This window comes from Tenebrio molitor, chromosome 1, assembly GCF_963966145.1.
Source record: "Tenebrio molitor chromosome 1, icTenMoli1.1, whole genome shotgun sequence".
NCBI lineage: Eukaryota > Metazoa > Arthropoda > Insecta > Coleoptera > Tenebrionidae > Tenebrio > Tenebrio molitor.
The window spans coordinates 56,621-70,220 of NC_091046.1; the positions used below are offsets into that span (position 1 = coordinate 56,621).

At 36.4% G+C, this 13,600-nt stretch overlaps 1 protein-coding gene across 1 annotated transcript; it reads right to left on the reverse strand.

The window, feature by feature from the left end:
* Window positions 1-5,939: 5,939 nt before the first annotated feature.
* Window positions 5,940-7,598, reverse strand: LOC138140488 (jerky protein homolog-like). Its single transcript, XM_069061602.1, has one exon. It carries the CDS (start codon window positions 7,596-7,598, stop codon window positions 5,940-5,942), a length of 1,659 nt encoding a protein of 552 aa, XP_068917703.1.
* Window positions 7,599-13,600: the final 6,002 nt, after the last annotated feature.

Consider the following 13,600-nt stretch of genomic DNA (forward strand, 5'->3'; position numbering starts at 1 on the left):
CCGTAGCTTGCTTAATAACGGAGCTATGGCCGTTTAAAGTTTTGAAACTTCAAACGGCCATAACTCCGTTATTAAGCGACTTAGAGCGATGAATTTGGCACCGTTGGATTCCTCTCGTCAAGCAGCTTCTTTTGAGCGAAAAATCTTCGAAAATTAAAAAAAATATTTTTTGCGAATTTCGCACAAATTTTTATTTGAAAAGAAGCTCTTTGACGAGAGGAATCCAACGGTGTAAAATTCATTGCCGTAGCTTGCTTAATAACGGAGCTATGGCCGTTTAAAGTTTTGAAATTTCAAACGGCCATAACTCCGTTATTAAGCGACTTAGAGCGATGAATTTGGCACCGTTGGATTCCTCTCGTCAAGCAGCTTCTTTTGAGCGAAAAATCTTCGAAAATTAAAAAAATTATTTTTTTGCGAATTTCGCAAAAATTTTTATTTGAAAAGAAGCTCTTTGACGAGAGGAATCCAACGGTGTAAAATTCATTGCCGTAGGTTGCTTAATAACGGAGCTATGGCCGTTTAAAATTTTGAAATTTCAAACGGCCATAACTCCGTTATTAAGCGACTTTGAGCGATGAATTTGGCACCGTTGGATTCCTCTCGTCAAGCAGCTTCTTTTGAGCCAAAAATCTTCAAAAACTAAAAAAATTATTTTTTTGCAAATTTCGCAAAAATTTTTATTTTAAAAGAAGCTCTTTGACGAGAGGAACCCAACGGTGTAAAATTCATTGCCGTAGCTTACTTAATAACGGAGCTATGGCCGTTTAAAGTTTTGAAACTTCAAACGGCCATAACTCCGTTATTAAGCGACTTAGAGCGATGAATTTGGCACCGTTGGATTCCTCTCGTCAAGCAGCTTCTTTTGAGTCAAAAATCTTCGAAAATTAAAAAAAATATTTTTTTGCGAATTTCGCAAAAATTTTTATTTGAAAAGAAGCTCTTTGACGAGAGGAATCCAACGGTGTAAAATTCATTGCCGTAGCTTGCTTAATAACGGAGCTATGGCCGTTTAAAGTTTTGAAATTTCAAACGGCCATAACTCCGTTATTAAGCGACTTAGAGCGATGAATTTGGCGCCGTTGGATTCCTCTCGTCAAGCAGCTTCTTTTGAGCGAAAAATCTTCGAAAATTAAAAAAATTATTTTTTTGCGAATTTCGCAAAAATTTTTATTTGAAAAGAAGCTCTTTGACGAGAGGAATCCAACGGTGTAAAATTCATTGCCGTAGCTTGCTTAATAACGGAGCTATGGCCGTTTAAAGTTTTGAAACTTCAAACGGCCATAACTCCGTTATTAAGCGACTTAGAGCGATGAATTTGGCACCGTTGGATTCCTCTCGTCAAGCAGCTTCTTTTGAGTCAAAAATCTTCGAAAATTAAAAAAAATATTTTTTTTGCGAATTTCGCAAAAATTTTTATTTCAAAAGAAGCTCTTTGACGAGAGGAATCCAACGGTGTAAAGTTCATTGCCGTAGCTTGCTTAATAACGGAGCTATGGCCGTTTAAATTTTGAAACTTCAAACGACAATAACTCCGTTATTAAGCGACTTTGAGCGATGAATTTGGCACCGTTGGATTCCTCTCGTCAAGCAGCTTCTTTTGAGCCAAAAATCTTCAAAAACTAAAAAAATTATTTTTTTGCAAATTTCGCAAAAATTTTTATTTTAAAAGAAGCTCTTTGACGAGAGGAACCCAACGGTGTAAAATTCATTGCCGTAGCTTGCTTAATAACGGAGCTATGGCCGTTTAAAGTTTTGAAATTTCAAACGGCCATAACTCCGTTATTAAGCGACTTAGAGCGATGAATTTGGCACCGTTGGATTCCTCTCGTCAAGCAGCTTCTTTTGAGTCAAAAATCTTCGAAAATTAAAAAAAATATTTTTTTTGCGAATTTCGCAAAAATTTTTATTTGAAAAGAAGCTCTTTGACGAGAGGAATCCAACGGTGTAAAATTCATTGCCGTAGCTTGCTTAATAACGGAGCTATGGCCGTTTAAAGTTTTGAAACTTCAAACGGCCATAACTCCGTTATTAAGCGACTTAGAGCGATGAATTTGGCACCGTTGGATTCCTCTCGTCAAGCAGCTTCTTTTGAGTCAAAAATCTTCGAAAATTAAAAAAAATATTTTTTTTGCGAATTTCGCAAAAATTTTTATTTCAAAAGAAGCTCTTTGACGAGAGGAATCCAACGGTGTAAAGTTCATTGCCGTAGCTTGCTTAATAACGGAGCTATGGCCGTTTAAATTTTGAAACTTCAAACGACAATAACTCCGTTATTAAGCGACTTAGAGCGATGAATTTGGCACCGTTGGATTCCTCTCGTCAAGCAGCTTCTTTTGAGTCAAAAATCTTCGAAAATTAAAAAAAATATTTTTTTGCTAATTTCGCAAAAAATTTTTATTTGAAAAGAAGCTCTTTGACGAGAGGAATCCAACGGTGTAAAGTTCATTGCCGTAGCTTGCTTAATAACGGAGCTATGGCCGTTTAAAGTTTTGAAAGTTCAAACGGCCATAACTCCGTTATTAAGCGACTTAGAGCGATGAATTTGGCACCGTTGGATTCCTCTCGCCAAGCAGCTTCTTTTGAGCGAAAAATCTTCGAAAATTAAAAAAAATATTTTTTTGCTAATTTCGCAAAAAATTTTTATTTGAAAAGAAGCTCTTTGACGAGAGGAATCCAACGGTGTAAAATTCATTGCCGTAGCTTGCTTAATAACGGAGCTATGGCCGTTTAAAGTTTTGAAATTTCAAACGGCCATAACTCCGTTATTAAGCGACTTAGAGCGATGAATTTGGCACCGTTGGATTCCTCTCGTCAAGCAGCTTCTTTTGAGTCAAAAATCTTCGAAAATTAAAACAAATATTTTTTTTGCGAATTTCGCAAAAATTTTTATTTCAAAAGAAGCTCTTTGACGAGAGGAATCCAACGGTGTAAAATTCATTGCCGTAGCTTGCTTAATAACGGAGCTATGGCCGTTTAAAGTTTTGAAATTTCAAACGGCCATAACTCCGTTATTAAGCGACTTAGAGCGATGAATTTGGCACCGTTGGATTCCTCTCGTCAAGCAGCTTCTTTTGAGCGAAAAATCTTCGAAAATTAAAAAAATTATTTTTTTGCGAATTTCGCAAAAATTTTTATTTGAAAAGAAGCTCTTTGACGAGAGGAATCCAACGGTGTAAAATTCATTGCCGTAGCTTGCTTAATAACGGAGCTATGGCCGTTTAAAGTTTTGAAACTTCAAACGGCCATAACTCCGTTATTAAGCGACTTAGAGCGATGAATTTGGCACCGTTGGATTCCTCTCGCCAAGCAGCTTCTTTTGAGCGAAAAATCTTCGAAAATTAAAAAAAATATTTTTTTGCTAATTTCGCAAAAAATTTTTATTTGAAAAGAAGCTCTTTGACGAGAGGAATCCAACGGTGTAAAATTCATTGCCGTAGCTTGCTTAATAACGGAGCTATGGCCGTTTAAAGTTTTGAAATTTCAAACGGCCATAACTCCGTTATTAAGCGACTTAGAGCGATGAATTTGGCACCGTTGGATTCCTCTCGTCAAGCAGCTTCTTTTGAGCCAAAAATCCTCAAAAACTAAAAAAATTATTTTTTTGCGAATTTCGCAAAAATTTTTATTTTAAAAGAAACTCTTTGACGAGAGGAATCCAACGGTGTAAAATTCATTGCCGTAGCTTGCTTAATAACGGAGCTATGGCCGTTTAAAGTTTTGAAACTTCAAACGGCCATAACTCCGTTATTAAGCGACTTAGAGCGATGAATTTGGCACCGTTGGATTCCTCTCGTCAAGCAGCTTCTTTTGAGCGAAAAATCTTCGAAAATTAAAAAAAATATTTTTTGCGAATTTCGCACAAATTTTTATTTGAAAAGAAGCTCTTTGACGAGAGGAATCCAACGGTGTAAAATTCATTGCCGTAGCTTGCTTAATAACGGAGCTATGGCCGTTTAAAGTTTTGAAACTTCAAACGGCCATAACTCCGTTATTAAGCGACTTAGAGCGATGAATTTGGCACCGTTGGATTCCTCTCGTCAAGCAGCTTCTTTTGAGTCAAAAATCTTCGAAAATTAAAAAAAATATTTTTTTTGCGAATTTCGCAAAAATTTTTATTTCAAAAGAAGCTCTTTGACGAGAGGAATCCAACGGTGTAAAATTCATTGCCGTAGGTTGCTTAATAACGGAGCTATGGCCGTTTAAACTTTTGAAACTTCAAACGGCCATAACTCCGTTATTAAGCGACTTAGAGCGATGAATTTGGCACCGTTGGATTCCTCTCGTCAAGCAGCTTCTTTTGAGCGAAAAATCTTCGAAAATTAAAAAAAATATTTTTTGCGAATTTCGCACAAATTTTTATTTGAAAAGAAGCTCTTTGACGAGAGGAATCCAACGGTGTAAAATTCATTGCCGTAGGTTGCTTAATAACGGAGCTATGGCCGTTTAAATTTTGAAATTTCAAACGGCCATAACTTCGTTATTAAGCGACTTAGAGCGATGAATTTGGCACCGTTGGATTCCTCTCGTCAAGCAGCTTCTTTTGAGCGAAAAATCTTCGAAAATTAAAAAAAATATTTTTTGCGAATTTCGCACAAATTTTTATTTGAAAAGAAGCTCTTTGACGAGAGGAATCCAACGGTGTAAAATTCATTGCCGTAGGTTGCTTAATAACGGAGCTATGGCCGTTTAAAATTTTGAAATTTCAAACGGCCATAACTCCGTTATTAAGCGACTTTGAGCGATGAATTTGGCACCGTTGGATTCCTCTCGTCAAGCAGCTTCTTTTGAGCCAAAAATCTTCAAAAACTAAAAAAATTATTTTTTTGCAAATTTCGCAAAAATTTTTATTTTAAAAGAAGCTCTTTGACGAGAGGAACCCAACGGTGTAAAATTCATTGCCGTAGCTTACTTAATAACGGAGCTATGGCCGTTTAAAGTTTTGAAACTTCAAACGGCCATAACTCCGTTATTAAGCGACTTAGAGCGATGAATTTGGCACCGTTGGATTCCTCTCGTCAAGCAGCTTCTTTTGAGTCAAAAATCTTCGAAAATTAAAAAAAATATTTTTTTGCGAATTTCGCAAAAATTTTTATTTGAAAAGAAGCTCTTTGACGAGAGGAATCCAACGGTGTAAAATTCATTGCCGTAGCTTGCTTAATAACGGAGCTATGGCCGTTTAAAGTTTTGAAATTTCAAACGGCCATAACTCCGTTATTAAGCGACTTAGAGCGATGAATTTGGCGCCGTTGGATTCCTCTCGTCAAGCAGCTTCTTTTGAGCGAAAAATCTTCGAAAATTAAAAAAATTATTTTTTTGCGAATTTCGCAAAAATTTTTATTTGAAAAGAAGCTCTTTGACGAGAGGAATCCAACGGTGTAAAATTCATTGCCGTAGCTTGCTTAATAACGGAGCTATGGCCGTTTAAAGTTTTGAAACTTCAAACGGCCATAACTCCGTTATTAAGCGACTTAGAGCGATGAATTTGGCACCGTTGGATTCCTCTCGTCAAGCAGCTTCTTTTGAGTCAAAAATCTTCGAAAATTAAAAAAAATATTTTTTTTGCGAATTTCGCAAAAATTTTTATTTCAAAAGAAGCTCTTTGACGAGAGGAATCCAACGGTGTAAAGTTCATTGCCGTAGCTTGCTTAATAACGGAGCTATGGCCGTTTAAATTTTGAAACTTCAAACGACAATAACTCCGTTATTAAGCGACTTTGAGCGATGAATTTGGCACCGTTGGATTCCTCTCGTCAAGCAGCTTCTTTTGAGCCAAAAATCTTCAAAAACTAAAAAAATTACAGTACAACCTCGATAATCCGAACCAATTCAGCACGAGCGTGTTCGGATTTGGCTTTTGTTCGGATTAAAGAAAACTATCCAAAAAGACTACAAACAAACTGAAAAATAATATTTATTCCAAAAAATAACATCAGAGCCTACTCGTTAAGAAAAAAATCTTTAATTGACGTTTGTTTGAAGATATTTGATTTATTAATGTGTAGTTTCATCGCTTTTTCTCGCATTTGCCTTAGCAATAATATTTGATTCAATGGAATGCCATTTTCCGTTGCCCATTGGATACAAATATTGAAACCAGCTAATGCTGTGCTGTGAAGAGTTGATCCTTCTTCAGTATCTGGTTCATCTTCTTCTGGTTCATTTTGTTCCACGACCTCAGCAACAATTTCATCGTCTGTAAATGTGATGTCTTGTTTTTCATCTTCATTGTCGATTGCCCATATTCTAACTTCATTTCTAGTTAGATTTCCTCCTTTAGACAAGTTATTTAGGAGTCCAGTCATAATAGCTAATTCGTTTTCTTTTGTGTTCTCATCCGGACGATTCCCTCTCAGTAGTGTGGATAATGGAAGCAGATCTTCTTCATCATAGGAATTATCTTGATTATCGTTAATGAAAGATGCGTCTTGAAAGCGATTGGGCCAAAGATTCTTCCAAGATTTTGTAATTAAGTTTACACTAACAGATTGCCATGCTTCCTCCAGTGAATAAACAACGTCTTTTAGGTTTAATTTTTTCAAAGTCTCAGAGATGTCATTTTCTGCACTTACAACTTGCAGCAGCAGAGTCTTGCGATAATGTAGCTTAATGGCTTGGATGACGTTCTGATCCATGGGCTGCAATATCGGTGTACAATTTGGTGGTAAAAACATGGTGGTAATTTGACCATCGTCACTAGCTAACTCGTCTTCACTGGGATGCCCAGGAGCGTTGTCCAGAACAAGAAGTGCTTTCTTCGGCAATTTTAATTCTGACATTTTTCTTCTCACGGCTGGTACAAATTCTTCGAAGAACCATTCCTTGAATATATCTTGAGTGACCCAAGCTCTAGGCTGTCCTTTGTAAATCACTGGTAAGGAACCAGTCTTAGTAAAAGCTCTCGGTTTTCTGGCTTTCCCAATTACGAGCAGTTTCAGTTTGTGGGTGCCCGTTGAGTTGGCACAGGGCATAAATGTTATCCTTTCTTTACTAATCTTACGCCCCGGAGCAGAATCTTCATTTTTGTGTACTAGAGTCTTATTTGGAAGAACCCTCCAAAATAATCCACTTTCGTCTGCATTGTACACTTGATCTGGTGTCAACCCGAGTTCTCCAATTTTCTGCAGAAATTTATTCTTGAATGGTTCAATGGCGGTTATGTCCGAAGAAAGTTTTTCCCCACTTACAGTCAGCTGTCGAATACCGAATCTATTTTTAAATTTGTCAAGCCAACCCAAACTAGCTTGAAAATCATTTTTTCCTGTAATTTTTTGATAAAAATATCTTGCCTTTTCTCTCAAAATTTCTCCAGATATCGGGGTATTTCGGCATCTTTCTTGAAGAAACCACGTGTAAACTGCAGAATCTACTGCTGGGTAAAATGCTTGCTTTATGGTTTTTCTTTTACTTGTTTCGGCTTCGCTAGATGCAATAAATTGTTTTATTTTCTCTTTTTTCTTTTTAATATCCGAAATTGTAGCTTTTCCTACTCCATATTCTTTTGAAAGTGCTGTGACCGTTTGTCCGTCTTCGAGTTTTTGTAAAATGTTATACTTTTGTAACAGAGTAAGGGTACGATGTTTTCTTTTTTCTGCCATAATTTTGTGTAATAAAGCAACGATACTCTCACAAAGACGCACTTCTTGTAACTGAAAATGCATTCATTGTTTTGTTCTCCCCACTTTCTTCTAACAGCTAGTCAAAACAAACATGTTATGACGGTGTTCGGATTAGCGAATTTGAACAACTGGTTTTGTTCGGATTATAGAAACAAAATATTTGTTCGGATTACTGGAGTTTCGGATTACCGGGGGTTCGGATTATCGAGGTTGTACTGTATTTTTTTGCAAATTTCGCAAAAATTTTTATTTTAAAAGAAGCTCTTTGACGAGAGGAACCCAACGGTGTAAAATTCATTGCCGTAGCTTGCTTAATAACGGAGCTATGGCCGTTTAAAGTTTTGAAATTTCAAACGGCCATAACTCCGTTATTAAGCGACTTAGAGCGATGAATTTGGCACCGTTGGATTCCTCTCGTCAAGCAGCTTCTTTTGAGTCAAAAATCTTCGAAAATTAAAAAAAATATTTTTTTTGCGAATTTCGCAAAAATTTTTATTTGAAAAGAAGCTCTTTGACGAGAGGAATCCAACGGTGTAAAATTCATTGCCGTAGCTTGCTTAATAACGGAGCTATGGCCGTTTAAAGTTTTGAAACTTCAAACGGCCATAACTCCGTTATTAAGCGACTTAGAGCGATGAATTTGGCACCGTTGGATTCCTCTCGTCAAGCAGCTTCTTTTGAGTCAAAAATCTTCGAAAATTAAAAAAAATATTTTTTTTGCGAATTTCGCAAAAATTTTTATTTCAAAAGAAGCTCTTTGACGAGAGGAATCCAACGGTGTAAAGTTCATTGCCGTAGCTTGCTTAATAACGGAGCTATGGCCGTTTAAATTTTGAAACTTCAAACGACAATAACTCCGTTATTAAGCGACTTAGAGCGATGAATTTGGCACCGTTGGATTCCTCTCGTCAAGCAGCTTCTTTTGAGTCAAAAATCTTCGAAAATTAAAAAAAATATTTTTTTGCTAATTTCGCAAAAAATTTTTATTTGAAAAGAAGCTCTTTGACGAGAGGAATCCAACGGTGTAAAATTCATTGCCGTAGCTTGCTTAATAACGGAGCTATGGCCGTTTAAAGTTTTGAAATTTCAAACGGCCATAACTCCGTTATTAAGCGACTTAGAGCGATGAATTTGGCACCGTTGGATTCCTCTCGTCAAGCAGCTTCTTTTGAGTCAAAAATCTTCGAAAATTAAAACAAATATTTTTTTTGCGAATTTCGCAAAAATTTTTATTTCAAAAGAAGCTCTTTGACGAGAGGAATCCAACGGTGTAAAATTCATTGCCGTAGCTTGCTTAATAACGGAGCTATGGCCGTTTAAAGTTTTGAAATTTCAAACGGCCATAACTCCGTTATTAAGCGACTTAGAGCGATGAATTTGGCACCGTTGGATTCCTCTCGTCAAGCAGCTTCTTTTGAGCGAAAAATCTTCGAAAATTAAAAAAATTATTTTTTTGCGAATTTCGCAAAAATTTTTATTTGAAAAGAAGCTCTTTGACGAGAGGAATCCAACGGTGTAAAATTCATTGCCGTAGCTTGCTTAATAACGGAGCTATGGCCGTTTAAAGTTTTGAAACTTCAAACGGCCATAACTCCGTTATTAAGCGACTTAGAGCGATGAATTTGGCACCGTTGGATTCCTCTCGCCAAGCAGCTTCTTTTGAGCGAAAAATCTTCGAAAATTAAAAAAAATATTTTTTTGCTAATTTCGCAAAAAATTTTTATTTGAAAAGAAGCTCTTTGACGAGAGGAATCCAACGGTGTAAAATTCATTGCCGTAGCTTGCTTAATAACGGAGCTATGGCCGTTTAAAGTTTTGAAATTTCAAACGGCCATAACTCCGTTATTAAGCGACTTAGAGCGATGAATTTGGCACCGTTGGATTCCTCTCGTCAAGCAGCTTCTTTTGAGTCAAAAATCTTCGAAAATTAAAACAAATATTTTTTTTGCGAATTTCGCAAAAATTTTTATTTCAAAAGAAGCTCTTTGACGAGAGGAATCCAACGGTGTAAAATTCATTGCCGTAGCTTGCTTAATAACGGAGCTATGGCCGTTTAAAGTTTTGAAATTTCAAACGGCCATAACTCCGTTATTAAGCGACTTAGAGCGATGAATTTGGCACCGTTGGATTCCTCTCGTCAAGCAGCTTCTTTTGAGCGAAAAATCTTCGAAAATTAAAAAAATTATTTTTTTGCGAATTTCGCAAAAATTTTTATTTGAAAAGAAGCTCTTTGACGAGAGGAATCCAACGGTGTAAAATTCATTGCCGTAGCTTGCTTAATAACGGAGCTATGGCCGTTTAAAGTTTTGAAACTTCAAACGGCCATAACTCCGTTATTAAGCGACTTAGAGCGATGAATTTGGCACCGTTGGATTCCTCTCGCCAAGCAGCTTCTTTTGAGCGAAAAATCTTCGAAAATTAAAAAAAATATTTTTTTGCTAATTTCGCAAAAAATTTTTATTTCAAAAGAAGCTCTTTGACGAGAGGAATCCAACGGTGTAAAGTTCATTGCCGTAGCTTGCTTAATAACGGAGCTATGGCCGTTTAAATTTTGAAACTTCAAACGACAATAACTCCGTTATTAAGCGACTTAGAGCGATGAATTTGGCACCGTTGGATTCCTCTCGTCAAGCAGCTTCTTTTGAGTCAAAAATCTTCGAAAATTAAAAAAAATATTTTTTTGCTAATTTCGCAAAAAATTTTTATTTGAAAAGAAGCTCTTTGACGAGAGGAATCCAACGGTGTAAAGTTCATTGCCGTAGCTTGCTTAATAACGGAGCTATGGCCGTTTAAAGTTTTGAAACTTCAAACGGCCATAACTCCGTTATTAAGCGACTTAGAGCGATGAATTTGGCACCGTTGGATTCCTCTCGTCAAGCAGCTTCTTTTGAGCGAAAAATCTTCGAAAATTAAAAAAAATATTTTTTTGCTAATTTCGCAAAAAATTTTTATTTCAAAAGAAGCTCTTTGACGAGAGGAATCCAACGGTGTAAAGTTCATTGCCGTAGCTTGCTTAATAACGGAGCTATGGCCGTTTAAATTTTGAAACTTCAAACGACAATAACTCCGTTATTAAGCGACTTAGAGCGATGAATTTGGCACCGTTGGATTCCTCTCGTCAAGCAGCTTCTTTTGAGTCAAAAATCTTCGAAAATTAAAAAAAATATTTTTTTGCTAATTTCGCAAAAAATTTTTATTTGAAAAGAAGCTCTTTGACGAGAGGAATCCAACGGTGTAAAGTTCATTGCCGTAGCTTGCTTAATAACGGAGCTATGGCCGTTTAAAGTTTTGAAAGTTCAAACGGCCATAACTCCGTTATTAAGCGACTTAGAGCGATGAATTTGGCACCGTTGGATTCCTCTCGCCAAGCAGCTTCTTTTGAGCGAAAAATCTTCGAAAATTAAAAAAAATATTTTTTTGCTAATTTCGCAAAAAATTTTTATTTGAAAAGAAGCTCTTTGACGAGAGGAATCCAACGGTGTAAAATTCATTGCCGTAGCTTGCTTAATAACGGAGCTATGGCCGTTTAAAGTTTTGAAATTTCAAACGGCCATAACTCCGTTATTAAGCGACTTAGAGCGATGAATTTGGCACCGTTGGATTCCTCTCGTCAAGCAGCTTCTTTTGAGTCAAAAATCTTCGAAAATTAAAACAAATATTTTTTTTGCGAATTTCGCAAAAATTTTTATTTCAAAAGAAGCTCTTTGACGAGAGGAATCCAACGGTGTAAAATTCATTGCCGTAGCTTGCTTAATAACGGAGCTATGGCCGTTTAAAGTTTTGAAATTTCAAACGGCCATAACTCCGTTATTAAGCGACTTAGAGCGATGAATTTGGCACCGTTGGATTCCTCTCGTCAAGCAGCTTCTTTTGAGCGAAAAATCTTCGAAAATTAAAAAAATTATTTTTTTGCGAATTTCGCAAAAATTTTTATTTGAAAAGAAGCTCTTTGACGAGAGGAATCCAACGGTGTAAAATTCATTGCCGTAGCTTGCTTAATAACGGAGCTATGGCCGTTTAAAGTTTTGAAAATTCAAACGGCCATAACTCCGTTATTAAGCGACTTAGAGCGATGAATTTGGCACCGTTGGATTCCTCTCGCCAAGCAGCTTCTTTTGAGCGAAAAATCTTCGAAAATTAAAAAAAATATTTTTTTGCTAATTTCGCAAAAAATTTTTATTTGAAAAGAAGCTCTTTGACGAGAGGAATCCAACGGTGTAAAATTCATTGCCGTAGCTTGCTTAATAACGGAGCTATGGCCGTTTAAAGTTTTGAAATTTCAAACGGCCATAACTCCGTTATTAAGCGACTTAGAGCGATGAATTTGGCACCGTTGGATTCCTCTCGTCAAGCAGCTTCTTTTGAGTCAAAAATCTTCGAAAATTAAAACAAATATTTTTTTTGCGAATTTCGCAAAAATTTTTATTTCAAAAGAAGCTCTTTGACGAGAGGAATCCAACGGTGTAAAATTCATTGCCGTAGCTTGCTTAATAACGGAGCTATGGCCGTTTAAAGTTTTGAAATTTCAAACGGCCATAACTCCGTTATTAAGCGACTTAGAGCGATGAATTTGGCACCGTTGGATTCCTCTCGTCAAGCAGCTTCTTTTGAGCGAAAAATCTTCGAAAATTAAAAAAATTATTTTTTTGCGAATTTCGCAAAAATTTTTATTTGAAAAGAAGCTCTTTGACGAGAGGAATCCAACGGTGTAAAGTTCATTGCCGTAGCTTGCTTAATAACGAAGCTATGGCCGTTTAAATTTTGAAACTTCAAACGACCATAACTCCGTTATTAAGCGACTTAGAGCGATGAATTTGGCACCGTTGGATTCCTCTCGTCAAGCAGCTTCTTTTGAGTCAAAAATCTTCGAAAATTAAAAAAAATATTTTTTTTGCGAATTTCGCAAAAATTTTTATTTGAAAAGAAGCTCTTTGACGAGAGGAATCCAACGGTGTAAAATTCATTGCCGTAGCTTGCTTAATAACGGAGCTATGGCCGTTTAAATTTTGAAACTTCAAACGACCATAACTCCGTTATTAAGCGACTTAGAGCGATGAATTTGGCACCGTTGGATTCCTCTCGTCAAGCAGCTTCTTTTGAGTCAAAAATCTTCGAAAATTAAAACAAATATTTTTTTTGCGAATTTCGCAAAAATTTTTATTTCAAAAGAAGCTCTTTGACGAGAGGAATCCAACGGTGTAAAGTTCATTGCCGTAGCTTGCTTAATAACGGAGCTATGGCCGTTTAAACTTTTGGAAATTCAAACGGCCATAACTCCGTTATTAAGCGACTTAGAGCGATGAATTTGGCACCGTTGGATTCCTCTCGTCAAGCAGCTTCTTTTGAGTCAAAAATCTTCGAAAATTAAAAAAATTATTTTTTTGCGAATTTCGCAAAAATTTTTATTTGAAAAGAAGCTCTTTGACGAGAGGAATCCAACGGTGTAAAATTCATTGCCGTAGCTTGCTTAATAACGGAGCTATGGCCGTTTAAAGTTTTGAAACTTCAAACGGCCATAACTCCGTTATTAAGCGACTTAGAGCGATGAATTTGGCACCGTTGGATTCCTCTCGCCAAGCAGCTTCTTTTGAGCGAAAAATCTTCGAAAATTAAAAAAAATATTTTTTTGCTAATTTCGCAAAAAATTTTTATTTGAAAAGAAGCTCTTTGACGAGAGGAATCCAACGGTGTAAAATTCATTGCCGTAGCTTGCTTAATAACGGAGCTATGGCCGTTTAAAGTTTTGAAATTTCAAACGGCCATAACTCCGTTATTAAGCGACTTAGAGCGATGAATTTGGCACCGTTGGATTCCTCTCGTCAAGCAGCTTCTTTTGAGTCAAAAATCTTCGAAAATTAAAACAAATATTTTTTTTGCGAATTTCGCAAAAATTTTTATTTCAAAAGAAGCTCTTTGACGAGAGGAATCCAACGGTGTAAAGTTCATTGCCGTAGCTTGCTTAATAACGGAGCTATGGCCGT